This window comes from Brienomyrus brachyistius, chromosome 23 (genome assembly GCF_023856365.1).
Source record: "Brienomyrus brachyistius isolate T26 chromosome 23, BBRACH_0.4, whole genome shotgun sequence".
Lineage (NCBI taxonomy): Eukaryota > Metazoa > Chordata > Actinopteri > Osteoglossiformes > Mormyridae > Brienomyrus > Brienomyrus brachyistius.
In genome coordinates, this window is record NC_064555.1 from 20,241,968 (window position 1) to 20,269,469 (window position 27,502).

The window sequence follows — 27,502 nt, forward strand, 5'->3', positions numbered from 1 at the left end:
TTTAGGTGTTTTATTTATTTATTTTTTTGCTAAAAACAAAAACTTCTTCATTCAAACTTTTTTTCATTTTAAAATACCGATATGACAGAGAGGAATATGACATTCTCGTGGAAATCCGTTCACGTCCCAGGCGCATAGACGAGGGCGTTAATATGGCCGGTCGCAGTTTATCTGTCATTGTAGCTCGCCTTTCGCCGTCGACACGGCGAGCATAACAAGCCATTTAGTTCCCATCATTTCCCTGCTTCTTGTCCCCTCCCCCTCCAGACACAGACAACGGCGCACACCTTAATAGGGGCGCGTCTCCGACACAGCCGCCGACCAATAACCCGCCTGTCTGGGCAGAGACCAGGGGGGGATGTGCGCTCGCCGGGGCCCAATCAGCGCTTTTGTGTTGCCTGCCGGTGCCGGGGACTGGTCGTGAGGAGCTTCTGCGGCGCTTCAGGATCGGAAAGTGAACCCGGAGCAAGTGAGACCTGAGGGGCCAAGACGAGTCAGGTGAGTCCGAGGATGTGGCTGCGGCCTTGCCGATATTTTCGGAGTGTATAAAAATATGACGGCGGGCTATGGTATTATTTGACATCGGTATACTGCCGGTATAATTTGTGTATCATTTTTAGCGCAACGGGGGGATCGAGCACGGATGGGGAAATCGTGCCGCTAATCCAGACGGTCGCCGCTCCAGCATCGCGGCTTTGTCGCTGGCAATTAGCGTGAACCTTCTGTGCTGGTAGTATCCGGGCAAAAGTGTGTCGGTCCAGCCACCCGGCAGAGCCGCTCCGGTGGGCAGGAAAAACCGTTTCGGAGGGCAGCTCGTCTGAGATGGGTGTAAATGAGCAGCTCGCCCGAAGCGAAGTCCGCTTCATTGTCTCATCCCGCCTCTCCAGGGGTTAACCCAGATCGGGTGCGGGAACCCTGCGTCTTGCAGGCTGCCGGAGTACAGTATCCGTGCAGCACTCGGGGGCAGATCCTTGAATGCCCGCCCCCCCTTCTTATTGTCCTCCTAAAAAAGCGTTCAGAGAAATATGCAAGTAAGGTTATAGTCTGGCACATCGCGGCCATCCGATGCTGCACGAAGCGACACGTAAAGGAGTCAAAGTTAAGTGCGCTGCTACTGATGGATGTACAGTGTATATATATTTAAAAAAACAGCATCAGCCATTTACGTAAGTGAAGACGCTCTCAACTTGTTTCATATGCACGCAAATGGCTACCCTGCTTAGCATGCGTCAGCCTGCAATTAACTGCGACCGAGGAGTGCAAATAAACCGGGCTCTGCGGCGCTCACACGTACCGTTATCCCGATCGATCGTGTGCCGTATATCATTCTATAACATTTCTGTATTAAATAATGCATGTAAGCGCCAGTAGTGCATATTCGAGGAAAGGTAGACGGGCCCCACGGTACACTGGGTGCATCCCGTCTGAGGACGGCTGTCCCAGAGATCGGCTGACCGCCACTGCTTTCCATTTTGACTTTACGTTTTGTTTTAAAAATAGTATTTGAATTTTCATTACACTTGGCAGCAGGATCCACTTAAATGCGTTCTCTAATTTACAACAAAGTGACACAATAATTATACTTTCAGCGGGCTGCCTGAATATATTTTTGTCGGTGAAGGATGGAAATGGAAAAATATGCCTATAAGTTCCAAGAAGTATCTAAATATATTATCGGAGTTAAGTGTCACTGTGACTGTTTTTTGTGCAGCGCAGACTCCTTAGATGTGACTCCGGGTCTGTGTAGTTCATTAACAGTAATGAGTTGCATTTTGGCTGAATAACCGCTCACCTTCAGTTTTACTCTCATTGTAATCGGTGGCGTGATGTGCTCGATACGGAATTTTGCAATACCTCTGGTGGATCTGGGTCATTTTCAGACTTCCTGCCCCATAGTGTTGTCTTAAATCTCTAGATGGTCCCTAGACACCTTCTCTGCCCCCCGCCCCCACCACTCTTACACAATTCTGCCTTAAGCTTTGAGAAGCCATTAGTCCTCTCAGCCATCTAAAGCTGCTGCCATGAATTCATTTACTGAAATGAACTGACTTGTGTCGTCCCCTCCTCCACTCTCTTTGTTTTTACCTTTCTTTTGATGAAAAGTTTCTCCTTGGTGGCTCGCCTGCCACCCTGCTCCTTCCGGATGCTGCGGATTAGGAGCTGGTCTTTTGTGGTGCGCTCTTGGCTGTTGTTTCTCGCTGGCAGTGTGCAGTCAGGCTGCTCCATTGGCCGTGTATGATGACTGCACAGGAATGCAGAGGGACCTGGGGAGGGGTCCGCGCTAGCATGCGATAGCGTCGCATGGTGGCGTTTACAGTCCATTAGTTAAAGAAGTCTTAAAACAAATAGTTATGGGTCAGTAATAAGACGCCTTGAGTGGGATGATAGGGTGAGGTCAGATTTACTTGCATTTAGCGTCCTTCATTGTCTTTGCATGATCACGGGGCACTGTGGTGGAGAGGTGGGCTTGAACCCCAAATGTAACAGGTTCAAGTCCCAGGTGGAGGCCCGTCGGTCCCCTGAGGAAAGCCGCTGAATGTGAACGTTCCAGTGAGATATCCAGCCAGGTCAAAGCTGGAAAACGAGATCGTATTTTGGCCAAACGAACATCGGCGGAGAGACTAGCTGCCAAGACGCTCGCCTTTTGCAGTTTGCTGGTGCAGCAGATGTTACTGTGTGCACCTGCATGGGCACATGCGACTGGTCATGTGCCGCATGTGTGTTGCAGTACGCAGCTGTGTCTGGGAGGACCCCGCCTGAAGGCTGCGCCGGTCTCTGTGATGATCGCGGCCCAAAGTTATACTGAAAGTGGCTTCCACTGTCTTCTACCCTGATTGATATGGATCTGTGGACAGGCAGAAAACAGTTAAAACTCAGTTCCTGTGGCTTGTTGGCTGCTTCCGTGGATTGTTCTAGAAATACCACGACTGTAGATGTGCTGTAGATGTGTTCATAGAACAGAAGTGGCTTAATCTAACTGATGGATGCGTTACCGTCCCCCTTCGTTGCATTTAATGCGGCAGGCGGGACGGCCCTAATGCAGCGTGCTCATGGTACCTGCTCAAGCTGCTGGTGTTTGCATGTGCCAAGGACAGTCCATGTCTGATGTTCTTCCCCTGATTGAGATGTTCCTGAGCTGAACTTTAGTATGTAGTCTCATACCTCTCGGTCATCCCAAAATCCAATTCGGTGACACTTGCTATTTTAGGCGTGATCTGACGGAGAATGGTGGACGTCTGTCACTACCAGGCTATCATAGGTGGTGTTTTCAAAATCAGATTGAAACATCAACGCAAAATTATTTCTTTAATACTTATTATTTTGGCTGTTACTTAATTAAGAGATCAGTGTGCGCTATTTAAGGGGGAAAGTGTTTAATTAGCAATTAATCAAGTACATTACGTTTTATTTAAATAAAAATGCCTCCAAAAAGTCCCTTTAGGCCAAAAATAATGTTGGTGGTAATTGGCATTTGGATTTAATTGATACGTGGTCGTAATTGGCATGTTTGAAGTGGTAGCGATAAGGAAGAGATTAATCTCATTCCACAATGGCTATGAAGCTAAAGAACATTAGATTCCATTTTTCCACGGATATGAAGTGAAAGGATGTATAATCCCCTCTGTAGTCTGATCTTTCACTCTGTGTGTGTGTATATAATATATATAAATAATATGGTGTAGTCAGAGCGGCTATGAGCGGTGATTGCTAACATTGGACACATATTTGGCAGGACAGGGTTAAGCTGTATTACTGGTAATTACTGCTGTGCTACACTGTGACAGTCCTACCTGGTACTCAGGTTTATCTCTCTTTGGGAAGGGTTTAAATTACCTTAAATGGAAACCATACTGGAATTGATTCCTAATGGAGTCTAGCTACTCGGTCTTGAGCCAGTCTGTGTGTACGTTCCCAGATGCCCCAATGGGCCCATTGCTACCAGTCGTTTCTTGCTGTGTGTGTGTGTGTGTGTGTGTGTGTGTGTGTGTGTGTGTGTGTGTGTGTGTTTTCTCTAAACTGCGCTGGGTGCCTACCGAGTCACACAATTTCATGCCTAGTGGGTAAATTACCAGTCAGGTGAATGTGGTGGGAAGAAGGTGGATTATTTTTTTCCTTTTAATTCTTGGGAGCAAAACAAGCCTCCAACTCTCCCCCCCCCCCACATGCGCGCACACACACACCAAATACTGGCGATCCGCAGTGTGTGTTGCGATGTCTCTGTCTGTCGGAGCGTTTTCTTCGCAGTGCTTCGTTCTGCTCACACGTGGAAGGAATTTGCCGAGACGCCTCCTGGCAGCGTGCGCCCCGTTGTCGCTCGAGCAGGGCGTCCGCGCCGCGCTGTTCCAGGGACAATGGCAGCGACGCATAGCTCCCTGCATGAAGTTAATTACGGAGCCTCCCTGGCCATCGAGCGCGGCGGGTGCGTCGTGAGGCGCGTGCTGGAGCTGCTCGCACGCCGAGCCCCCGACGTAGCGGCCTGCCTACGTCCCTGACCTTGGAGCGCAGGGGGTTAGACCGTTCCTTAAGCCTTTCGGGAGGTAGGCCTGGCAGTCGAAGGGGCCCTCTGCTCCCTCAGGAGCCCGCTGTATGTCCTGCCTACTTGGAGTGTAAGCTGACAGACTTGGCATCGTGGATCCTCAAAAGCATGGATCCCATTCCCTTAAACTGGGATTAAATAATAGAGGTGGAACCAAAACCTTGAACTTCAGTCATACCTGAAGAAAACACAGTGATCACAGATGAGAAGCAGCAACCCCGACGATGTAGGGGTTCCTGTATTGTGCGGAAACCTTATCGACGGCACTGTTCAGAAATGGGTTTACTGTGAGTCGGTGGAATTGCTCCAGTAAATCCCCATCTCTATGATTGGCCACAGATGTGACCTCTACCTATGAGATCTAACCTCTCCTCCGTAAGCCCCCGTCCCTGAAAGATGACGCCTCCACAAGCAGCATCTCTTCCCCATTTCTCTCTCATTTTCAGTAGTGGTTGGGGAAGAGTATTCCCCCCCCTCCCCATTCTTAAATCTGCCCCCTCACACCCATTGCACACCATGGAGTCTGGCTTGCATCTTTAGTTGGACCTGCATGGCCGATGTCTACATTGCGACGGCTTGGTGTTCAGTGAGAACCTGCCCTTTGTGTATCTTCTGTCTATTTTATTGCATCATCTAAGAGATGTATTAATATTGTAATTATTGTATTAATGAATACCAAAGCTCTGGGAAACTGTTATCCTTGTAAGGATATTTATTTATTTTGATTTTGATCCTTAATTTAAATGACAGGTATAACTGCAGTAAGTTTTGAAACAATTTGTCAGAGATGCTGTGTGTTGATTGGGGGATAATTACTAAGGTAGTGTTATAGCGCCACCTACTTTTTCATGACGGTAGGGCAGGCCGAGGATGAGGTTGTTCTTCTGAAGCAACATAACATGCCCACGTGACACCATGAGATGGTCACAGTGGTCCCATGGGTTTTCTGAATGATCCAGTTAGTTACTCTGTGTGGTGGCACAGCGTTGGGATTTTGGCCCTGTAGTTATGGTCTGACGCTTTGGTTGGAGAGTTGGCTTTGTTGGCCGTCGTCACACCTGGCAGAGTTGATCTTGAAATGCGTCAACTGTGGTGTGTTCCCAAACGTCCTGAGTGGGGCTAATGAAGGCTGGGGAGCCGCTCACGGCCATCAGCTGGCCGGCCCTCATTCATGCATTGCTGGGGGTTCCTTCAAGCGAGAATATGTTGTTAAAGATCTGAAAGGCTGTATCGATCTCCAGGATTTGATGGCTCCTTTGCATTTTCGGTTGGTCTAATCTTGTCCCTTTTTGAATATTTGGGGTTTTAAGTCATTTTTCTGAAGGAAAAAAAATCCCTTTTAGAAGCCAAGCGGTCTTGCCAGCTCACTTTAGGCTATATGTTCCGTTCTTTGTCTCAAGGTTGGAGTAGTTCATCGATAAGATGCACAAAATCCAGCATTTTTGGTGGTGTTCTTGTTGTGCTGTTTTGGTAAGAAATACTTGCATGCAACCCCCTAGGATGCTGTTTCTCCCAAACAAATTGTATGTTAACACACTAACAAATCAGTGAAGGGTCAGCCATTTGGGAATGACACGCTGGCCAATCGGTGAAGGGTCAGCCTTTCGGGAATGACACGCTGGCCAATCGGTGAAGGGTCAGCCATTTGGGAATGACACGCTGGCCAATCGGTGAAGGGTCAGCCTTTCGGGAATGACACGCTGGCCAATCGGTGAAGGGTCAGCCATTTGGGAATGACACGCTGGCCAATCGGTGAAGGGTCAGCCATTCGGGAATGACACGCTGGCCAATCGGTGAAGGGTCAGCCATTTGGGAATGACACGCTGGCCAATCGGTGAAGGGTCAGCCTTTCGGGAACGACACGCTGGCCAATCGGTGAAGGCATCCAAACAATGCCGGAATGCCCTACAAACAGCGCATTGCTGACCTTTATGTAATAGCTGCTGTTTAAGGTAATGTCACAGGTTTTTTTTGTCAGAGTGGGTTCACAAGTTTGCCCTCCTCCCTTGTATTTACTACAAGCACTGCATTTTAACTGTGTGACACCCCCCGCCGAGGGAAAGAAATTGGTGTTTTAAGAGCCTGTAAAGGGCTCATTCCCAATGGCTCCTGCTAATTCTCCATTTTACCAAGTTAACGTATAAATATTGACCCAATGAGCTGGTCGCTCTTATCATATAACACCTAAATTAGTTTATATGATGTGTGTATCTCAGTTTTCACCTTTTTTATTAAGTGTCGCTGAAGTTATATCTGTGTGTGTGTGTGTGTGTGTGTGTGCTTGCGCAGTCTGTCATGTGACGTGTCATGTGCCTTGCTTAAATGGGTTGACTCGTTTTGAGAGTGACGTGCCTTAATGGCCTCACGCTCGGCCGCAGGCCTCTGAAGTGTGCGACGGCGCCTCTTTCCCGTCCCCAGAGCGGCGCGTCGTGACCCGAGAAGCTGCCCGTCATGTTCCTGTCCAGTTATCAGAGCCGCTGCATCTCTGTATACCCTGACCCTTCCGCCAGCCTGTCGCTCGGCATTGTGGGATTCTGCCCTGCGCGACGCTTCCTCTGCTCATGCCGCGTGGCTGATGGCGGCCGGCTGACCCTCGGCTTTAAGCGCGGGGGCTTTCGCCGCCTTCCCTGTGCGCGCACACGCTGGCCCAGCCTCTTCTCCCCGCCGTTCCGCAGGGCTGGCCTCCGGTTCAGTGTGGACCGCCCCCCCCCCCCACCCCCCCCCCCAGACCCCTCCGGAGCTGCATAGCCAGGTCTGCCCATAGATGTTGTCCAGGACTGATGGACTGTGACGCCCGCGGCTGTGCTACAGCAAACCCCGCTAATGCGTCGCTGTCGCAGCAGGCAAGGGATCTGCAAAGCCTGCGTACTGGGCCCTGCTATCCAATTGTGTGTGTGTGTGTGTGTGTGTGTGTGTGTGTGTGTGTGTGTGTGTGTGTGTGTGTGTGTGTGTGTGTGTGTGTGTGTGTGTGTGTGTGTGTTTCCTCTGCCGTTTCTTTGTCAGATTCTATCTAAGGCTCTGTTCCCTCCCCATCAAAATCTCTCCTACCTCAGCCTCACCAAATGGTTCAAGTTCCAGATTTTTTCCCCCCCCTCCTTATTTATTTAAACAGTAAAAGCCCCACCCTTTGGTCTGAAGTTCTGTGTTGAGCCTTTTTGTAAAGGTGCCAGGTTAAGATTTGGCCCCTTGGTGGAGGTGGATTTTCGTCTTTCTTACCCCAAAGCTTTTTTTTTTTTTTTTTGGGGGGGGGGGGGAGGTTGCCCCTCCCCCACCTTGGCAGCCTTGTCCTTCCTCTCTCTGTCTTTCTCCCTCCGTCTCCCTCCTTTTCTCCCTCTCTCTCTTTGTGTGACGTCTTGACCACTAACGGCTACATATTAAGAGACAATTCCATATCCTGAGGTTACAAACCGGCTCAGACTGGCTTGTGCATTCTGACTGTGCTGGGCACCCTGGCTTTAAAAAAATAAAATAAATAAATGAACAGAATTGTGACTCTGTTAAAGGCACAGGACCGTAATTCACATTCAAGGTGACAATGAGGCTTCTGTATCTATATGTCGGGATACTCCAGCAGTGATTTTGGGTGCTCAGAAAGGAGCATGTTGTTCGAGTCTTCGCACAGATGTTAAAATAGAATCCAAGGATGTTTCCCAAAAATCCCTCCGCTCTAAACCCATTTCCCTCCCCCCGGACATGCACGTAAGTAGATTGTGGTTGGAGCCAAAAGCAGACAATTTTCACAGTGAATAAAGCGCAGTTGGTTTTGAGCGCAGCAAATGGTGACGTGCCTGTGTTTGTGTGTGTGATCTGCCTTCGCTGCATGCCGCTGTACTTATGCGTCTGACCGATAGACAAATGTAAGTGTGAGCCAGTATCTGAGCATTGAAGTTGAAATGGCAAATGTTCTCGTTCTTTAATAATCATTTCAGAATGAGTATCATTTTGCAGGAAATACCATTTGGCACAACTGGGGGGGGGCTGGCTTTGTGTGTGTGTGTGTGTGTGTGTGTTTGTGTGTGTGTGTGCGCGCGCACACAGGGCTTCATTCAGACAGTTGTGGTTTTACGGTGTGAGGTTCTGCTCTGGGTTCAGGCAGCCACTGTTCAGTCCTGGTCGGAAAGACTACAGGTATGTTGATGGCCGTGGGGCACCACATTTAGCTGGAGTCCTACTTCACACAGGACCGAGTTCTTCATCTATCTGTACTTTACAACTTGCCCCCCCCCCCCCCCACCCCACACACACCACCACCTACCTCACAATGCCGCATGTACAGATTCTCCAACGCCCCCTCCCTCGGGCGACAACAACAGAAAAGGAATTGATTAGTGGCACCGTTTTAAAAATAGAATGGCCCGTCACCATGGCAACGGCCACAATGAGCCGTTGTCTTGTTTAATGAAGACCAGGGTTTAAGTGTTGTGGTTGAGAGTTTAACTAGGTGGGGGGCGGTGGCTGTGTGATTTGTTGTATGTTTGCGTTTGCGTGTTTGCTAACAGTGAAGGATATCTCCACACTCTCACTGGCTTGTCAGCCCAGGAATGATGAGGCTGATTTGCTTGTGTCTTCGGCATATATTTAGCCCTTGGTTATTCCAAAATCCTTTTTGCTTTGGCAAAATCCTTCCCCAGCATAATTCACCATTAGGTCAGGCTGGTACGATTCTGCCTGTCCACCCAGAATATGCTTTTCGTTTGGGTTTTTAATGCAGTTGACCTCGTATGCCAGTACGACTCCTGCGAGATGTTGGTCTCCTTAAAACCTTGCCTTTCTTCTGACGGGGGTGGTCATTGATTGCAGGTTGGGCGACAGAGGAACGCCAGAAAATTTCAAAGCAAGGCGGAGGTATTTGGTTCCCAAAGAACATGCCGTTCATGCTTGACTCTGCATAGTTGGTTACCTTGGGCAGTTTTTTCCAAAAAGGTGGTTGTGGTTCCCACCATTTTTTCCCCTTTGTTGGCACGTCTGACCATATTACTCTACAAGTTAGGTAACACAGCCTGCCGTTATAATCAGGTAGCGGTATAGTGAATTGTGCATGTGCTATTGGCCTTAAGTATCTCAAACTCATCTGCTAAAGGGAATGCATTACGTTCCTCTCATAACATGTTCAGGTTTGTCCAGAATATTAGTTAAGTTCTCCTCCCCAAACGTGCTTGATGGGCCGAATGGCCTGCTCTCGTTTGTAAATTTTTTATGTTCTCATATTCGTATTTGAGATTTCTTTGTAAAAAGGGGGAGGAGGGTGTCCATTGACCCCCGCTGTGTTCTCTCCGCATTATCGCAATTGCATTTTCGTTATTCCTCCACCCGTCCGTCCTCCCCGCGATGCTCTGTGCCGCGCTGTTTCCCCCTAAACCTGGGCAGTAAGTGCACCTCCTCTCTTCTCCCCTTATCTCTTGGGTGAAGAAATGGGATTAAGTGGGATTGGGTGCTGTACTCCGCGTTGAGATGTTATCGCGGCGAGAGCGGGTGGGGGCACAGCTGCTGACAGACGCGGGCCTGCCGGATGGCGAGATTCCCCTACGGGGTGCTGGCTTTAGCCGGAAGGAGCTGCTCAGAATTAAGTTTCACTTGATGACCAGGAACCAGGACGGGGAATCCCACTGCAAATCCTTCTTATGCCTTTTATTTACCAGTATAACTGACAATGTATCTGTCATGTATATGGAAATACTTCTTAAAATGTATTACTCTCCATTGCAGTACTGGCGTGTTAAGGGATTGATTTATGTGAAACCTGCCTGACTGTCCTCGCAGGAAGTACTTTTACTTAAAGAGCGTTCTGAGATTGATGGGACCCGCCGGTCAAAATTACCGTACCCTAAACAGCCATAAATGACCATTAGAATGGGTGGTATCTTGACCAGCCAAATCCAATAAATCTGTCTGGGAAATCATCAGAACCGAGAGGAATTGTTGGGAAATGTTTTCCAGTAGCCTGGAAATGCATGGAAGCTCCATCGGTGGCTCTATTGATAAACACCGGAACTGCTGCTCAGGGTCTTTGCAGGTTTCATCATGCGCCGATGTTTGCTGGCTTCCGGTCCGACCCTGCGCTTGCTGCCGTTACCCTTTAGCTCGGTAATTGACCTCAAATCCCTCCATGGGCTTCCAGCTGTTTTAACATTCAGTGTTAAGGTACGAGATTTGTTCAGCAATTGCATTATCCTGGTATGAAGAATATCCTTAGTGACAGGCCCCAGGAAAGTGGACCTGTTGGGAGGGGTCTGTGAACAGACACCCTGCGGTCTGCAGCCAGGTGCCCCCCACATAAGAAAGGATTGAGGTTGTGTGTGAGGAACTTTCATCTCTGTCATTGTTTCCAGGGTTGGGAATACAGATTTAAAATCCATCTGTCCCTACGAATACGCAAGATTTTCTGTGTACTCTTGTGCTCCTGAAAAATGAGACTATTTATACATAAACTCTTTTTTATTACTTTCTTTTCTCCTTATATAATTAAAATGCTTTAATTATGCCAGAAGTCTCGTGCCATTAGTGAAACTTCAGCTTTTGTTGATGTTCAACCAACAAATCACGTTACAACCAACAATATTTAAATGGAAAAATGAATTGATTTAGGTAAAAGAGGTTTTCGCGTCAGTTGCGAGACTGCGCACACCCTTTAATGCATCGTGGGCGGCGGCAGGTAGACAGGCTGGGCACAGCTGGAGTTTGGCCCCTGGCTCCTATGGAGAAGAGCTAAGGCTCCGTTCAATTGTGAGGAATCTCCTGTGCAGAAGCCTCCAGGTCAGACCACGGATGTTCTATAGGACTGTGGTCCGCACTCTGCCTGGGCCGTTTCAGGACATCACGCTTCCTTTTTCCCTTTGGTTGTTGGCTGCCTGTTTCAGATCGTTGTTGCACTGCAAGCTGATACCTCAGTACTGATATACGTATGACGGGCGGAATGAGGCACCTGCAGATGCTTTTTCTGTCCTTAAAGAGCCGATCCTGCACCTTCCCTGCTTTCACAATGGATGCCGCTTGTTTGCCGGTCACTCGCCCGCCTTGGGCAGCTGGAGCGGCTTCTCTTTGTGTGCCATTTGCTTCATTAATTACTCCTATGGAAGCGACCTTCCACCGTAACGTGGTATTTCATCACAGAATGTCCACCATTTGAAAGGTGTTCAGCCCGAGTACAAGCGCGACGTGAGAGTCTGGCTTTGTGTTTCTCCCAATGATATCAGAATTTCAGACGCGTCTCTGGCCCTCTCTGGTGTCCAGCCTTCCATCTTCCATCCCCTTCCCTTTCTTGCAGTGACGTCCCAATTTTTACATCCCTGTTGTATAATTTTCAAAACTTTCAATATGTTGAGTTGCCCAGAATCACACTACATAAAATTAGATAGACTAGGTAACTATAGCTTAATGATTTAAAATTAATATAGAAATGCATAAAACTGTGTGTGTCTCTGTGTGTGTATATGTATGCATGTGTGTGTATGTATGTATGTATGCATGTATGAGTTCAAGATTTTTCTGTCTTAGTCTAAGAGGTGAGGACATATAGCAGAGCTCTGTCAATTTAATTGTCAAGCTCCTTAATTAAAATACGTATTAAAGTTATGAATAAGCAGATAATGAAAACAAGCTGAATAGCACTTTTGTATTAGTGTGTCAACACTGTCTACAGTTGTGCAAACAGAGCCGCACTTGGTTGTTGGGTCCTGTCCCACCACTGCCTTTACTTCTCCATAATGGACAGAACGTGTTTGCAGAGCTTTCAGAAACCTGAAGACAAACAGCCATATTTTTAGCGTTTCTGGGGTCCTGTGGACATTGTACTGTGATCTGGGATTATATGCTGCAGTAAGACAGATTTAGTGACGCTTATATGAATGGCTGCCCTTTGGCTTGATACGTCTTGATATTGCTGTTGATGTGTTAACACACGATCCATTCAAAATTCCCATCCTTCTCAGTGTCTGATGTTGCTGTTTAAACATTGTGAAGCCTATTGGTCGCCTCTTGGTCGTCCTGGGGTGTCTCCTTAGGGGTCCTCTAGTAGTGTAACCCCCCACCCCGCCCAAGCAGCAGTATCTCTTGGCTTGGGGGCTCATTCTTGTAAGCCCTTCCTGGTAATTGCCGTCTTCTCTGTGGTGGACGTTGGTGTTTTGTCTTGGCTGAACATCCTCAGCCAGCGGACTTCGCAGCATCGTACAGTTCGTGCCAAACTCATTGTCTGTGTGCCTGTTTTACAATCGCGAAATAGTTAGTTCCCAACAGCTTGTAATTTCATCATGTAAGAGCTGCGAGTGTAAATGTAGGGCGCTGATAACAGTGTGGCTGTGTATTCTGATGCGCGTCAGTGTAACATTTTTTGATTGGATTCCTGTTTTAAAACTGCCATCTTAAGCTGCTCGCATGTGCCATCACATGGGCTGTAAATTAAAGCATCTTTATCCTCTGCGTCCATGAGGTCCATGTGATAAGTGCTCGGCTGGGTGAGTCCTGTAGGGGGCGACGTAAACACATGCCAGTTCAGTGCATCCAGATACCAGGTGGGGTTCTGCATCTGTATGTAAATGTACCTTATTTACCCTGTTTCATTCCTCCTGTCGCTGTAGTCGGGTCAGGTTAACACCGTGGTGCAGCCCAAACATTCGGACCTGTCCCTCCGTAGAGCCTTCTGGAGCGTGGCGGCGGCCATTTTGAGATGGGAAGATGCCCCCCCTGGCGCGTGGGCCGATGTGCGAACGTGAGTTTCCTGCGCAGACAATTAGGCCAGCGGGCAGAGAGCTCGGCAGATGGGCGCCGGAGAGGGAGCCTGGCCGGCACTGTGGCCCTGACACAGCACTGCGGACGGGCGCCGCGCCGCTCGGACGCTTCCGGAGCAGCAGGGCTGGCCGCGCGACGGAAGCGTGTCTGTAATTACATTAGCGCGCGCGGGGTTGCGTCAGCTGAGCAAGTTGCGGTGATGGAGGCCATGCGTGAAATGAGCAGCGCGCTCCGCAGTCTGATTATACACAGGGACATCGCAGGCTGCTGCCTCTGGCCACAGTGGGTGGGGGGGTTAGGGGGGGTCGGGGAATGGGGGGGTGGGCCACTACATCTGATGGCAGGCAGATCAGCCATGCAGGTAAAGGAAATGCTGGCCTGCGGGGGCGCTGCAGTAGAAAAAAACAGCCCTGCCCCCCCCCACCTTTTCTGGTCCCTTAAATCACGCCTTGAGGTCCTGATACATAAAATATTTAAAATGCTTTATATAAAGGATAACCTACTGTGTCATTATCTTAGATGTGGCGCGTTGGGGTGCTGAGCGTGCTGGTTATTTTTACAAAAGGAGAAGTTCGGGGGGGTTCTGATTGGTACCCTGTGGTGTGGCGCGGTGCAGCCTCAAGGGGCTGGCTGGGGGGGGCAGCGAGGATACTCTGCGAGACTCTGTAACAGGCTGGACCCCATCACGGTGCAGCATCCCGAGCCGCTGCAAGGTGACGGGTGGTGGGGGGTGTCAGTCTGTCTGGTCACCTCTTCGCTTCATTTCCTGCATTTCTGCCCCTTTCTCAGAGCGGCCCAGTGTTCTGTCTGTGTGTGTGCCTGCCTTTGTGTATGCGTGTGCGTGTGCGTGCTTGAGGGGGTGGGGGCAGTGGGGGGGGGGGGGTGTTAAGGAGTCCAGGTTGGGTGACAGCTGACCGAAACCATCATTATATTGTATAAAGGGGGGCAGCTGGGGGGGGGGGGGGATAATGACGGATGCGCACTGCAGGGCAGATCCGATTGGCTTCTCATTGGTTTGGCTCAGAGCCGTACTCACCCCGCCCCCCCCTTACTCCACCATCTTAATCATGCGTGGTTCATTTAGGAGGTTTCCAGTGTTGGGCTCCTTCTCTGTCATCTTTAAGATAACGGGAGCAGAACTTCCTTGTTCGGCCTCGGAGCGTGATTAAATCACACCTGGTAACCCGTACTCCGCCACCCTCCCTATTCAGGTCCCTTCGTGTGCCAGGAGGGAGTGCAGGTCCTTTTGTTGTGATTGTCGTTGAGTTAATCCACCCCCACCTCCCCCCCCACCCCATCACATGAATGAAATTCCCAAAGTGAGCGTTTGCATATCACATCACTGAAATATTCCAGTTACACACCGACACCAAGCGCAGCTGAGAGCTCAGTAACTGCAGACAATGAGCAGGCAGATAGCAGCTGATCGTGGGATCACAGTCGGTGATGAAATAAGGGGGCCAGTTACATCTGAATTAAGACTCTGACTGAAAATTCGATTGCGGAATGACATTGATTTGCTGCCTTTTACTGCAGCCCCTGAATTGGCCGGACTGATCGCCATTTGCTTTCGCTTACAATCAGTTGTCGGATCTGCATACGGAGAAGCGTTCCAAGGCAGGATCCTGAAGGGTGCAGAGCTACGTCAGGGAGTGCAGGAAAACCCGGGGTTTTTCTGTCCTCCTTGAGATCGGTGTATCCCCTCTATAATCCGTCAAATCGACAGCATCAGCTGATTTTCCGCCTTTTTAAAATTTATATAGCGGGCATTTTCGTCCAAAGCAACGTACAATTGAGAAAGCAGGGGTTATGGGCCTCATTCAGGGACTGGACCCTGGGGTTTGAACCCGCCACCTTGTAGTCTCCAGCATGGCGTCCTAACCCACTGAGCCACTCACAGCTTCAGTTAGCTTAGCTTGGAAACCACCTTCATCATCCTTTGGGTTTTATTTCCGGTGCGAGCGGCGCCATGCCATCTCATGCTGGGCCCGGTAATGCTGCCCCGTCAATGGCCCCCCCCCCTATCTGGTGTGGCACCCCATCCTTGGTTTGAGCTTGTCCTGTTACTGAGCACCATTTTGGCCAGTTGTTACTGAGGACGAATCACGGCATTTCCTGAAGAGGTTCAAATTTCAAACTGAAAATTGTAATTGTAAAGAATCTTGGTAGAAAGGGCACAGGCCCAGACTGGGGTGTGGATCTTGCAGCTCCAGCTGACCCTTCGCCTCTCACATACCGCTAGACTCGCCAGAGACGGCATGGCGCCTTGCAACGATGAATGAGTCTCACCGTCACTCTGTGTAGTGTGGGCCCTATGGGTTTATTTCCCCCCCCTCTGGGTTAAAGGAATACATTTCCCATGGTCCTTTGCATATTGACTTAAACCAGTCCAGGTTAAAAATGCATGACCTGCTAGCTCTAGGTTTCCTGTAAGCAGACAGATCCCAGTCAAAGTCGGACTGCAAAGCTTCGTTTTGTCAATTTTGGTTCCTTCATGTTCAGGAGATCCATCCGTCACGGTATTGATTCTGCTATGACAACCCCCCCCCCCACCTTTACACTATGGTTTCCTGTTTCACTCCACAGTAGAATGAAGGTCAGCAGTACAAAGCCATAAAAACAGAAGTAAGTTCATCTTTTAGTGGCAGCTGACTGGCTTGAGTTCAGTCATTCAGCCATTACTAATGTGTGTCTGTCGTTGCCCCCCCCAGCTGCCCCCCTTTACATAATATAATGACAGTTTCAGTCAGCTGTCACTCAGGCCGAACTCCTTAAACCCACCCTGCTGCGCACGCACCCCCTCGAGCACGTACACCCGCTCACACACACAGATTCAGCGATTTCCGTGGGGATAGTGTCGTTGACCTGCAGAACTTTAAACATACTATTCAGAGACAGAAAAAATGGTTTATCGTTTTCGTGTGACTGGATTTGGGAATCTTCAGCCATCCACCTCCGACGTAAAGGAAGCTCCCCTTCTGTACGGCCGCGGGTTTTAATCTGCCTGCGATTGACTGGAAGCATGGTGCTCCTCTGCGTTTCGTATGGCAGCCCTGCACGTTTCTGTTTGCCAACAGTATTTCTGTCTGCTTCCCCCTGCATTTGTCTGGGCCTTCTTCGGGTTTCCACACACGCGCAGGACGGTGGATGCTGCTGTGCTAGGAGCTCCATTACCCTGCTTAGGCTGTAGTCCTCCGTGATCATAGGTGTGGGAGGAAGCTCACAGCCTTCAGTAAGGAGGCCCCTTTTAGGGATGGTCACCATTCCCCTCCCTTCACTGCCACTGTCCGCAGTCGCCGTAAAGTTCTGTCTTTGATGTTTTTAACGGAGCAGAGCCACCGGTGGAGCTGTTGCAGTTTGTCTCGCATGCGCTTCTGCGCCTCCGTCAGATCCCTCGCTTGTGTTCGGAGTGCAGGTCCTGCAGGGCGCGCAGGAATGGAGCTCATCCTAAGAGGACGAGGACACACACCGCAGAACCTTGCTCTATAAATCCCAAAGCAGCTGTAATCTCAGTTCCTCATCCTGATCTTCATCCCATTCTGTAAAGATATCACAGTGTTATCGTTACTATTTGGGAGGCTGTACCTCTGTCTCATCATGCCTGCTGCTGTTTGAATGGCTAATCCTACACATTTTTAACCCTCATGTTGTCTTCTCATCCCCGTCCTTGTTAAGATCGCTGTCTCTCCTGTTCGTGTCCCTTCCCCGGCTTGTCTAAGACGCCTGTGCCGTCCTCCCAGCTCCGTGTCACTCGGTTTCCCTTGCCGTCGCGACAGGAGCAAATGTCCTGCATACTTTGCATGAAATGGCACGTCGCTGGATACAGAATAGCAGCCTGTGCGCGGCCTGTGAAGGAGCCAGTCAACGGCGGCTAAACACCCCTTTTCACTGCCGCTAACCATAACTGTACTTTTCTGGTCCAAATCTGCCTCTGACCTCCAGTTTTGGGGCAGAAGCTGCATGAATTTGGACTCCTGCTCTTTGCTCTGTCCTGGGAGTCTGTAGACTCTCTTCATCTTCCTCCTCATCCTCGCTCTTCTCATGATGTCTGCAGCCTCTTTGTTTTAAAGGACAGTTTGTTGTTTTTCTTTCCTCTTTTTTTTTAAATCGCCATCGCATGTTCCATCTTTAGCTGGAGCTGAGTCTGCGAAATACCTATTAAGAAGATTAATGTTGTGGCTTCCGTCTTAAAAATAGCACCGTGTACCTCTTCTCTGGTTTAAGGCAGTAAAAACACCAAATACCCCTGTGTGAATTTCTGCATTTTATAACCGATAGAATTGGTACATTTTGCATAGGTTCGTCAAAAGCATTTATCCAAACTGACAAGTACTTTCAAGCACTGTAATAAATGGAGACCGCACAGCTATGAACAGAAACGCAGTGCCTGTAAGTGTCTGTTGAACTGTCCAGGGGGGTTTTCATCAAGGGCGTTATTCTGTTGTACTCTCATTGATTAGCCTCTTGCTAGCTAACTCCTGCCTGGTGCTTGGGCCATGCAGATTCTGCATGTCGTCGCAGGCAATGCGCACTTGTCAGGTCACATGTGCAGTGCTTTCTGTACAGCACGCTCCCGAACGTGACTTCCTCTGCGACTGACCTTGGCATAGTGCCTCCCTTCTTGGTACAGCTGAACTGCATCCTGACATGACTGGGTGGAGGTACCGCGATGGTTCTGGATGGATCCGTATCCTGATCTTGGCAGGCCCATGATGCGGCCCTGCCGTAGCGCACATATGTCTGACACTGGGTACTTTGCTCCAGTGAAAAACCCTAGTGAAAATACCAGGTGATGTGGGGTAGAAGAATGACACACACAGCACTAACCTTTGTCATTGTTCATCTAGACCATTGTGTGGTTCTCTTGGGATTTCTCTTTGCCTTTTTCCACTTTACATGCTCACATAACAGTTTTTTCCTCTAATTGTTATGTAACATGAATCTTTATCCAAACGCATTCATTTCTTCACTATCGGTTATGAGCAATATTGAATAACAACTAGTCATTTGATATTATTACCCATGTTGCTTCAGGGGTATAGGATTAAAAAATGTTTTTTTTTGTTTTTTTTTTTTTTTTTGGTGGGGGGGAGTGGTGATGAAAGTGGTGTTGTATTTATAGGATGTTTAGCTTGGCAAATTTGGTCAATCAAAACATAATTACAACTGTCATGTAACATTGATCAGTTGGTTAAATAAATTAAAAAAGACATTCTAGCATTAGGGTTTTACACACTTTATGAATCATATGACACCTTGGTTTTGCTGGGGGGAGACCTAAAAAATCTTTTGTTTTGTGGTACATGTTGGGTCAGTTCTGGGATTCGGTAGTGATTATGTGCAGTCTTGTTTTGTCTGGACGGCTGTTTGCCTTTTTAGAGCACCAGCTTGGGCAGTCTGCAGTGGTATTTATATTGCGGTGTAGGAATGCTGCATTTCACAATGAGTTGTCAGGGCTTAGAATACTTCTGATTTGCGGAGCCTGTAAATAATTCTCTGTCGAGTTTTAATACAAAGCTGTCTATGTAGGAACGACTCCTGCTGATATTGGGGGGTGAGATCTTTCTGGAAACAAAGGACTGGCTCCCCATTCGGGATGCCTGTAGGGCCTTTTCTATCGCATACAGCAGACTTCGTGTGGCCATGGACGAAATGAGTTAAAGAACCGTTTTTGTATGGGATTTACCCTTGGAGTAATTCTCGTTAAATAGTACAGTGACATTATCCATACATCAGAATGTATATTCACATGACATTTACATTATGGCTGGAAGTACGATGATTGATGAAGCATATAAAGATACGGTGGAATTACTTTTTGCTACAGATTACAATCTACCTAAGACTGACAAAATGGGAGAATTATCTGGAAGATCAAATACATGTTCACCTTACTTTTGTTAATATTTCTGTCCTGGGTCCAGCACAGGGAGATATGAATGAATTATGCATAACAGGCAAGAATGCATGGCTGAAAAAATCGAAGATAATACTAGTTGTCTTAATGTTCTCCAGTCAATTAATTGTTAAAAAATAAGAATCAAAGATTTTGTCTGGTTTCTGTGCTTAGCCAGTAACAAAAAATGCGGGAATAGAGATTTTTTTCTTACAAATAGCTGCAAGACTAGAGATTGTAAATTGATATCCAAGATTTATTAGGCATCGCAAGCCGGAACGGTTTAAGATGGAGGATTTCGCTTGACTGTGTAACAGTGTGAGATTGTTGATGCAACAAAGGCTGCACACCTGGCATCAGTCATTCCATTTAACGTGGTGTGGGCTGTGTGTGTATTTAAGATGTGGGGTCTCTGGCGTGGTCTGCGTGTGGTAGTGTGAGGGTTCTCCGGCGTGGTCTGCGTGTGTTTAGGATGTGGGGTCTCCGGCGTGGTCTGTGTGTGTTTAGGGTGTGGGGTCTCCGGCGTGGTCTGTGTGTGTTTAGGGTGTGGGGTCTCCCGCGTAGTCTGTGTGTGTTAGGGTGTGGGGTCTCCGGCGTAGTCTACGTGTGTTTAGGGTGTGGGGTCTCCCGCGTAGTCTGTGTGTGTTAGGGTGTGGAGTCTCCGGCGTAGTCTGTGTGTGTTAGGGTGTGGGGTCTCCGGCGTACTAAAGTATGTGTATCCTCATCTGTCCATTTTTCGTAAGTTACCTGTCTTGTTCTTTAATCGCTATTCTACATGCTGACCAGTGAAATTCCCCTGTTAGTGTCCGGTTCTTTGTGATATTCAGAGAACACATATTCTCGTCTTTAAGGGAGTTTTGGTTCTCCTCTGTGAGAGATCGGAGCGTATCGGAGAGAGGTAGGCACTCCTCGGGGCTACGCCTGAGCCCCCAGATTTCTGCACGATTTCACACCTGCTCTGCTGCTACCTGCCGCTGCTACGATGGCTATGTAGCTAAGCCCTTTGGTACATTTTAGATGAATAGTCTTTGCAGCTGTCTGGGTATCTGAGATATAGGGAGACTTTCATGTAAAAACGGGTGTTCTCTGAGCTCTTTTCGGTACGATATTGGTGTACTGTAAACGGCTTTGGTTGGCCGCTTTCACAGTTTCTAAGGCGTTAAGGCATCGCATCCTTTAGCACTGGCCTGAAGGCTGTTCAGCTTTCCGGTCAGCCTCTACAAGCACCTGTCATCTCCCCCCCGCTTGTGTCTCTCTATCCAGGATGGAGAGGATAAGTGAGGAGGCTCTGAGGCTGAACATGTTGAAGCGAGGTCTGGAGATGCCAGAGGACCGAGAGGAGGTGCTGGCCAAGCGACTGAAGATGGAGGGTCATGAGGCCATGGAGCGCCTGAAGATGCTCGCCCTCCTGAAACGCAAGGACCTGGCCGGCCTTGAGGGGGCGGCGGGGCACCTGAGCGAGGCTAAGGGATCCACAGGCGGAGCCATCCAGGGGTCCACTGGAACCATTGGGTATGAGGAGCGGCTCAACGGAAGTTTGCGTGGTGGAGCCGGGGGCCACGGCAGTCATGGGGGGCATGGAGGCCTGGGGAAGAACGGGAAGGAGAACATGGTGGATGAGCCTGTGGACATGAGCACCAGGAGAGGGTGAGTAGTGGGGGGCAGTCGGTGCATTTTGCCCCAAGCAAAGGGCAAACTTATCCATCTTTCATGACTTAGGAATGTTCCAAGTCCATCCAGTCTCATGTGAGCCTGTAGCCTATTCTAGGAAGCACAGGGCATGAATCCCGAAACAGTCAGGCAGGCCGTGCAGAGCCAGCCATTTGCATAACCGAGCGTGTCTGGTCTGCGTGGGGAAACTCTGGTGTACAGAACTGGGGGGGCGGGTTACCCACTGAGCCACCCTACTGGCGAAATCTCAGCTATCAATGGATCGGGTTTCCAGTTTCACTCATACTGTTTGTTCAGGAACTTCAGCTAAAGGACTAAGTGGTTGGGCGAGTAAGGGCCGGGATGCCTCGGGGGGGCCAGCAAGAGAGAGTTACGAGGGTTTACACCAGTCGTTCTCGAGCTGATCCCGAGGGCCTCCTAACCAGCCCATATTTTATTTGAAGCATGGGGGGATTTTATCATTAAAATGGGGGTTAGAAGCCATTTCTGCCAGCTTTAGAGCAAGAATCTGTTGGGTGATGCTATGAGATGCTCATTTTTTTATATAGTAAACCTAGCCAGTAGATCGCCCCCTGCTGTTGGTAGGATGACAGTCACAAGGCTTCTTGGCCCATGGTCTCTGAGGCTCAAATACATCTTAGACTGGCTGTTTCACGGACACAGAGCCTGTCGATCACAGTGTGGGCTGGCTAGCGGCAATAACCGAATGGGTAACAGTCGTGAAAGAAGGTTATATTTTATGCGGGCCGTGAAACATGGACTATATAAAAAGTCCATTGTGCCGTTAATGTATTTGATATCCCTTTAAATAGTTAATTTTATTAGACTTGCCTCTTGTACTTGGTTGTCTGCCTCCCTTGCTGATATATTTTTTTAAATCCTACAGCTGTTTTGGCACAGCTGTGGCGGGCAATTAGGGATCTGGTGTGGCGCTGTAAGGTCTTAACGATGCTACTTTGATAGCGCATGGACCAAAACACAATCCAATACTTAAAGAGAAATTGGTCTTAAACTAAAAATACAATTTAAATGACCCATTAAAATTAATAAAGAACTTTTAAAAATGAAAATGGAATAGAAATTAAACATGAATCATGACATGCTAAATAACCTTGGAGAAAAGGAGTCTGCTTGCATTAGGATCTAAACCCCCCCCCCCCCCTTCACTCTTCCCCAGCAATGTGGACAGGGAGCGCCGCACGCCGTCCCCAGATGTGATCATCCTGTCGGATAACGAGGCTTCCAGCCCACGGGCGACACCCAGCGCGGAGGACAGGATCAGGGCTGCCAACCTGGAGATGTTCAAGGTAAGTAGCACAGGAACCCCGGACCTTCCAGCGCTCCCGGAGAAATCGCCGCTATGTGTGGTGATAATGACTGTGGTGATGATCTTGGTTGGAGAGAATTCCAAGCTTTATATATTATACAATAGCACAGAATTAGTCAAGTGACTAATCTGCTGGTCTGAAGGTCTCTCACTGCCCTGAGCGTCTCTTTCTCTCTCTGAAGAGTTTTTTTTTTCTCAGTGATTAGAAACTGGGGGGTTTGGGACCCCTAGTCATCAGACCCGAAACTGTGTAAATCTAGAGAATCTATCAGGCTGGCTCTTCTCCTTCCTCCCAAAATTTCAGTGCTGCCTTGGAAGCTCTGGCTTCAGCTGCTTATTAACCCACATGTTTTTTAGGGGGGAGGGCATGTGTACCGGTATCTGTAAGGTCTGACAGCCGGAAACCCCGGCACCTGGCGGGGCCCGAAGTTAGGGGGAGCTGCATCGGGGGGGGGAAGGTTTTCAAGTTTAAAGAACATAAAATATTTAGCCGGTTTTTATAAACTTTGGTAGCAGCTGTTGGGTGAATTCGGCGCTGAGCCATGCGTGCGTCTCCCGGCGTGTCGTAGGGTAAGAGCGGCGAGGAGCGGCAGCAGATGATCAAGGCCCTGAGGGAGGAGCTCCGCCTGGAAGAGGCACGCCTGGTCCTGCTGAAGAAGCTCCGGCAGAGCCAGCTCCAGAAGGAGAACGTGGTGCAGAAGGTCAGTGTGACACTGCGGCCCAGTCGCCACTGCGGGACGATTCCACTGCGGGACGATTCCACTGCGGGACGATTCCACTGCGGGATGATTGTGGGGTGATGTGAATCTTTAAACACCCGGGCTTGTTTGGATTTCCGAGTGGTGTTGGGGGGTGAGAAGCTCATTCAGTGGATCCCTTGATCAAAGTCCTTACTCCCAAAGGCCCCAAGCCCAGCTTGGACCCCATGCCCTTGCCTGAGTGTGTGTGTGTGTGTGTGTCTGTGCCTAGATGAGATGAGCAGAACCTGAGGAATTCCTGTGTATCTTTACTTAATCCATTTCACGTGTAGAAGTCGTTCTAATGAAGTAAATCCTTAATCACATTCGTTTGGGGATTAAAGAAAATATCCTCTGAGCAGGAATAATTTATTTTTGATTGCTGCCATCCCCCACTCACCAGGTACCGGTGGTCCAGAACGCCAGCTCCTCTGTGCAGTCGTCCGCTGTGCACGGCTCCCAGGGCCTGGCCAAGCTCCCGGTGCGGCCCGGACTGCATACAGCCGAGCCCCAGAACCTCCGCACCGCGCAGGTGGGCCCAGCCGGCCTTCCCGTCCCCTGTGACGATCCACCCGAATCTATGAATCCGACATTAGCGCTGGTGTCTACGCTCTCCCACGTCCACACCTGTTTCGTACTGACGTCTGCGGCTACGTTTGTGAGCCCCTGTTCAGTCATCTTCGTCTGCTTCAGTTGCTGCGTGTGCCGCTGGGTGTCTCTTCAGAGGTTGTTAGAGGTCACCGAGCTCAGTGTGGGAATGCATTCGTTATGTAATAGTAACAGTATCATATATGTATTACAACAGAGTGTATTTAGACCAGCAGTCTGTGCCATGTTTTACAAATTAGTATTTGACGTTTCTGTGGTGTTTTCACTCGTTTCTTAGCTCTGAGGCAGTTAGTTGTCTGATGCCCTCTAGTGGCTGTGAAGAGTAACAGCTTTCACATGACCTCATGGACTGATACAGCCCTTCTTCCTTTTATTTATTTTTTTATTTATTTATCTGTCATTTGGCAGACATCTTATCTGGGGCGGCAAATTGTTCCGGGAGTGCAGAGGAGGATTAGACTGCAGAATGCAGCAAGCGAGGGTGTAGTCATAACTAAGCCCAGATGGCACATTGTATCAGACACATCAGACTGATCTGAGAACATATTAAGCTGCATACTTAGTAAATACAATATATTATTATTAAATGTTAAAGGCACGCGGTGCTGTGGCTTTACAGCTCCAGGTTTGCGGCTTCAGTTCTTTGTCTTGTCTTTTCCAGTCAGTTTTCTCCTATGAAGGATAATTCAGTGTTTTTTCATTTTTTTTTTGTGTAACGCTTTTTCACAACATTACATCGTCTCAAAGCGCTATACATTATCCCCGCCCCAAAGCCCCCAGAGAGTAAGCTAGAGGCAACGGTGGCAAAGAAAATCTCCCTAGTAGGAAGAAACCTTGGGAGGAACCAGATTCAGAGGGAGAGCCCAACCTCCAGGGGGCAGCAGAGGAAGCCCTAACCCTAACCAGACTCAGTGGAGGAGCCCAGCCTCCAGGGGGCAGCAGAGGAAGTCAAATGCGCAAGATGGCAAAGCCCCAATTTACACTGTCCCAATTTTACAATTTGAGTTTCAAAGCAGAGGGCAGGCAGGTGATGGCAGGCAGGTGATGGCAGGCAGGTGATGGCAGGCCAGTGTAGATGCTGCTTCTGATGGCAGGAGAAGCAGTGGTGCAGCAGCAGTTAGCAACGTCCTGATTTTATACACTGCGATGTGAGATTTCACTCACTGCGTGTGTGACTTGTGACAGACTCCTGCCCCACCCAAGGTGTTCTTGCTGTACACCAGAGTACCGGTTCCCCCCCTTCGGCTTTGTATTGATCCTTTTTCTGTTCTGTCCCCCCCCATAGGGTCACACGGTGATCAGGTCGGCTGCCAACGCCTCTCTGCCCCAGATGATGATGTCGCAGCGAGTCATCGCCCCCAACCCCGCCCAGCTTCAGGGTCAAAGGGTGCCCTCAAAGCCCTCTGTGGTGCGACCCACATCGGGGGGCATCAGCAGTGCTGTCGGCTACCAGCAGGTAACCACCCCCACCCCATAGCTGGTCATTGTTTAGTCCATTTGTCATTCAGTGGTTTTGTGTAGTTTGTTTATATAAAGTGTGTGTGTGTGTGTGTGTGTGTGTGTGTGTGTGTGTGTGTGTGTGTGTGTGTGTACACACGCATTTCAGAGCTCTCTTGCATTGAAATGAATATTCAGTCAAGGTTAATTTTATATTACTTCTGGTGTGCGATGCAGGCCACCAGCCAGCAGGTGGCAGCCTCCCAGCGTTCCGGCTCTTCAGGCATCTACATGAACCTGGCTCATATGCAGGCGGCTGGAGCAGGCGCTGTGGCAGGTGTGGGCAGCGTGGGAGCTGTCAGCCCGTCCACCCTGCCCAGCCCCGGCGTGGGCGCCCTCGGCGACCCGGGCAGCAGCCAGGCGGCCGCTAAGCTGGCCCTGCGCAAGCAGCTGGAGAAGACCCTGCTGGAGATCCCGCCCCCCAAGCCGCCGGCCCCACTGCTGCACTTCCTGCCATCTGCCGCCAACAGCGAGTTCATCTACATGGTGGGCCTGGAGGAGGTGGTGCAGAGCGTCATCGACAGCCAGGGTAAGCCGGCGGGTGAGCAAGCGGCCGGGCTCCGTCAGGGCTGTTCAGATGGGGAGGGGCACGCTGGCGTTGACGTTTACGTGGGGGAGGGCCGCCCCAACCATTAAAAAAGCACTTCAGATGCTACCCTGAGGAATATCATGCTGAGGAACTGAGAACTTTAATTATGCTTTAAAGTGCAGTGTGCCCTAATTCAGCAGTGCCGGGTCGCCTGGCTGTGCCGATGCTGATTTGGGCGGGTGGATCCCTCTGCAACATGCTGGGCCTCCTGCCTGCTGAAGGGGTTCGCTTAGCTGGGGGGGGGGGGAGTGCATCCTGGATAAATCAGGAATGGCCCCTATGCTAAGTCAGTCAAAAGTAATAGCAAAAAATGTGGATAAATTGTGTGGTTTAGCTGACACCCTTCTCCCCCAACCCCCCCACTCCACAGGAGGTAAGCTGCGCGGCTCCCTGTCCCCCACGGAGCCCTTCTTCTGCGCCCAGTGCCGGACCGACTTCACCCCCCACTGGAAGCAGGAGAAGAGTGGCCGCATCCTGTGCGAGCAGTGCATGACGTCCAATCAGAAGAAGGCGCTGAAGGCGGAGCACACCAACCGACTGAAGAATGCCTTTGTGAAGGCGCTGCAGCAGGAGCAGGTCGGTGTGCGTGCCGCTCGTCTGCCGGATCCTCGCTGTAGCCGTCTGTGTCGGGGGGGGGGGGACTCTGCTCTCCAGCCACTGCAGCGCGGCTCATTTTTAGGCTCGGCCCCCCTCCCCCGTGGCTTGGGGCCGCATCTCCACAATCCCGCCGTGGCACTGTGATCCTCTCGGCTGTCACCCTCGTGCTTCTTTTCTGTTACAGTACTCCGCTGTACTTTGAAATCTTTTGAAATCCAAAGCAAACAACAATTTTATCCCTCCCACTTGGCTGAGATTTCAAAAATAACACTCCGCTCTGTCCATTTTCCATGCCCGCTTGTCTGCTGCAGGGGCATTGGGGTCCGGAGAGTTGCTTTTGAGACTGTCATCAAAGTACCATATCCTGTATATAAATAGATGGGTCAGCCTAGTGCAGTGGTTCCCAAACTCTGCCTGCTTGTTTTCCAGCTATCCCTGCCCCACACACTGCTCATGCAGGTGTGTTCCATCAATCAGAAGTTGAAAGACAGCTGGGACTTGCGTGTGGGGCAGAGATAGCAGGAAAACAAGCAGGGCAGTGGGTCCCGAGGACTGGGTTTGAGAACCACTGTCCTAGTAAATCCAGCCCAGGGTGACAGGCTTTCGATGGGACGTCCTTTGTGACCGTCTTCCACGCCGTTGTCCCCGTCTCAGGAGATCGAGCAGCGGCTCCAGCAGCAGACCTCCCACTCCCCCAGCTCTGGCCAGACCGTGCCCAGCATCAGCAAGGCAGAGTCCATGATCCGGCACCATGCACTCCGGCAGGTACGGCCCTCGCCGGCTTCCTCACGGCTCGTCCTGCTAGGTGGCCCCATCCCTGCCGGTCTAACGCGGCCCCTCCCGCCCCCCCGGCAGGCCCCGCAGCCCCAGGCCTCCCTCCAGAGGGGGCTCTCCAGCTCTGCACGCGGTGTGCTCTCCAACTTCGCTCAGGCCTCCCAGCTCTCTGTGGCCAGCGACCTCCTGGGTATGGCGGGCAAGCAGTGCGGGGGCGGCGGTGGGGGGCGGGCATCCCATGAGAGCCGTCGTCATCTCTACAACATCCCTGGTGAGTGTGACTTGCCCCCCCCCCGGAACTTGGAAAGGCATTCTGCTTCCGACTGTACTCCTAAATCGCCGTCTCCCTCCCGTTCTCAGGGCTGAACATCGCCTACCTGAACCCGGGAGGGGTGGTGGGCCACAAGGCGTCCAGCCTGGCCGACCGACAGAGGGAATACCTGCTGGACATGATCCCTCCGCGCTCCATATCGCAGTCCATCACCGGACAGAAATGAGCCACTCCCTACACCCTTGTCCCGCCCCCCCTACTGGCCCCGCCCCC

The 27,502-nt window shown here is 50.0% G+C and overlaps 1 protein-coding gene and 1 long non-coding RNA gene across 5 annotated transcripts; one reads left to right on the forward strand and one right to left on the reverse strand.

The window, feature by feature from the left end:
• Nucleotides 1-2,411, reverse strand: LOC125719358 (uncharacterized). Its single transcript, XR_007385067.1, has 2 exons — nucleotides 2,086-2,411; nucleotides 1-1,003 (listed from the first exon to the last, which is right to left on the reverse strand). It is a non-coding gene; the product is annotated as an uncharacterized LOC125719358 (long non-coding RNA).
• On the forward strand, nucleotides 268-27,502 carry gatad2b (GATA zinc finger domain containing 2B). Of its 4 annotated transcripts, XM_048994035.1 has the most exons (11): nucleotides 938-1,166; nucleotides 20,421-20,804; nucleotides 22,006-22,135; nucleotides 22,725-22,856; nucleotides 23,296-23,424; nucleotides 24,787-24,957; nucleotides 25,176-25,539; nucleotides 25,958-26,163; nucleotides 26,839-26,949; nucleotides 27,040-27,229; nucleotides 27,319-27,502. In XM_048994035.1, the coding sequence occupies exons 1-11, from the start codon at nucleotides 1,066-1,068 to the stop codon at nucleotides 27,453-27,455; spliced, it is 2,055 nt and encodes a 684-aa protein (XP_048849992.1). In that variant the 5' UTR covers nucleotides 938-1,065; the 3' UTR covers nucleotides 27,456-27,502. The 4 variants fall into 4 exon arrangements, with proteins under 4 accessions (XP_048849993.1, XP_048849991.1, XP_048849992.1 ...); XM_048994036.1 differs by lacking the exon at nucleotides 938-1,166 and adding an exon at nucleotides 268-498 and having other exon boundaries at nucleotides 26,839-27,229; XM_048994034.1 differs by having other exon boundaries at nucleotides 934-1,166; nucleotides 25,176-25,527; nucleotides 26,839-27,229.

Coding starts and splice junctions, on each gene's coding strand:
- gatad2b (XM_048994033.1), top strand. CDS start 1,066: ATGCTGCACGAAGCGACACGTAAAGGAGTCAAAGTTAAGTGCGCTGCT. Junction 20,805..22,005: donor GACATGAGCACCAGGAGAGG/GTGAGTAGTGGG, acceptor ACTCTTCCCCAG/CAATGTGGACAGGGAGCGCC. Junction 22,857..23,295: donor AGGAGAACGTGGTGCAGAAG/GTCAGTGTGACA, acceptor CCCACTCACCAG/GTACCGGTGGTCCAGAACGC.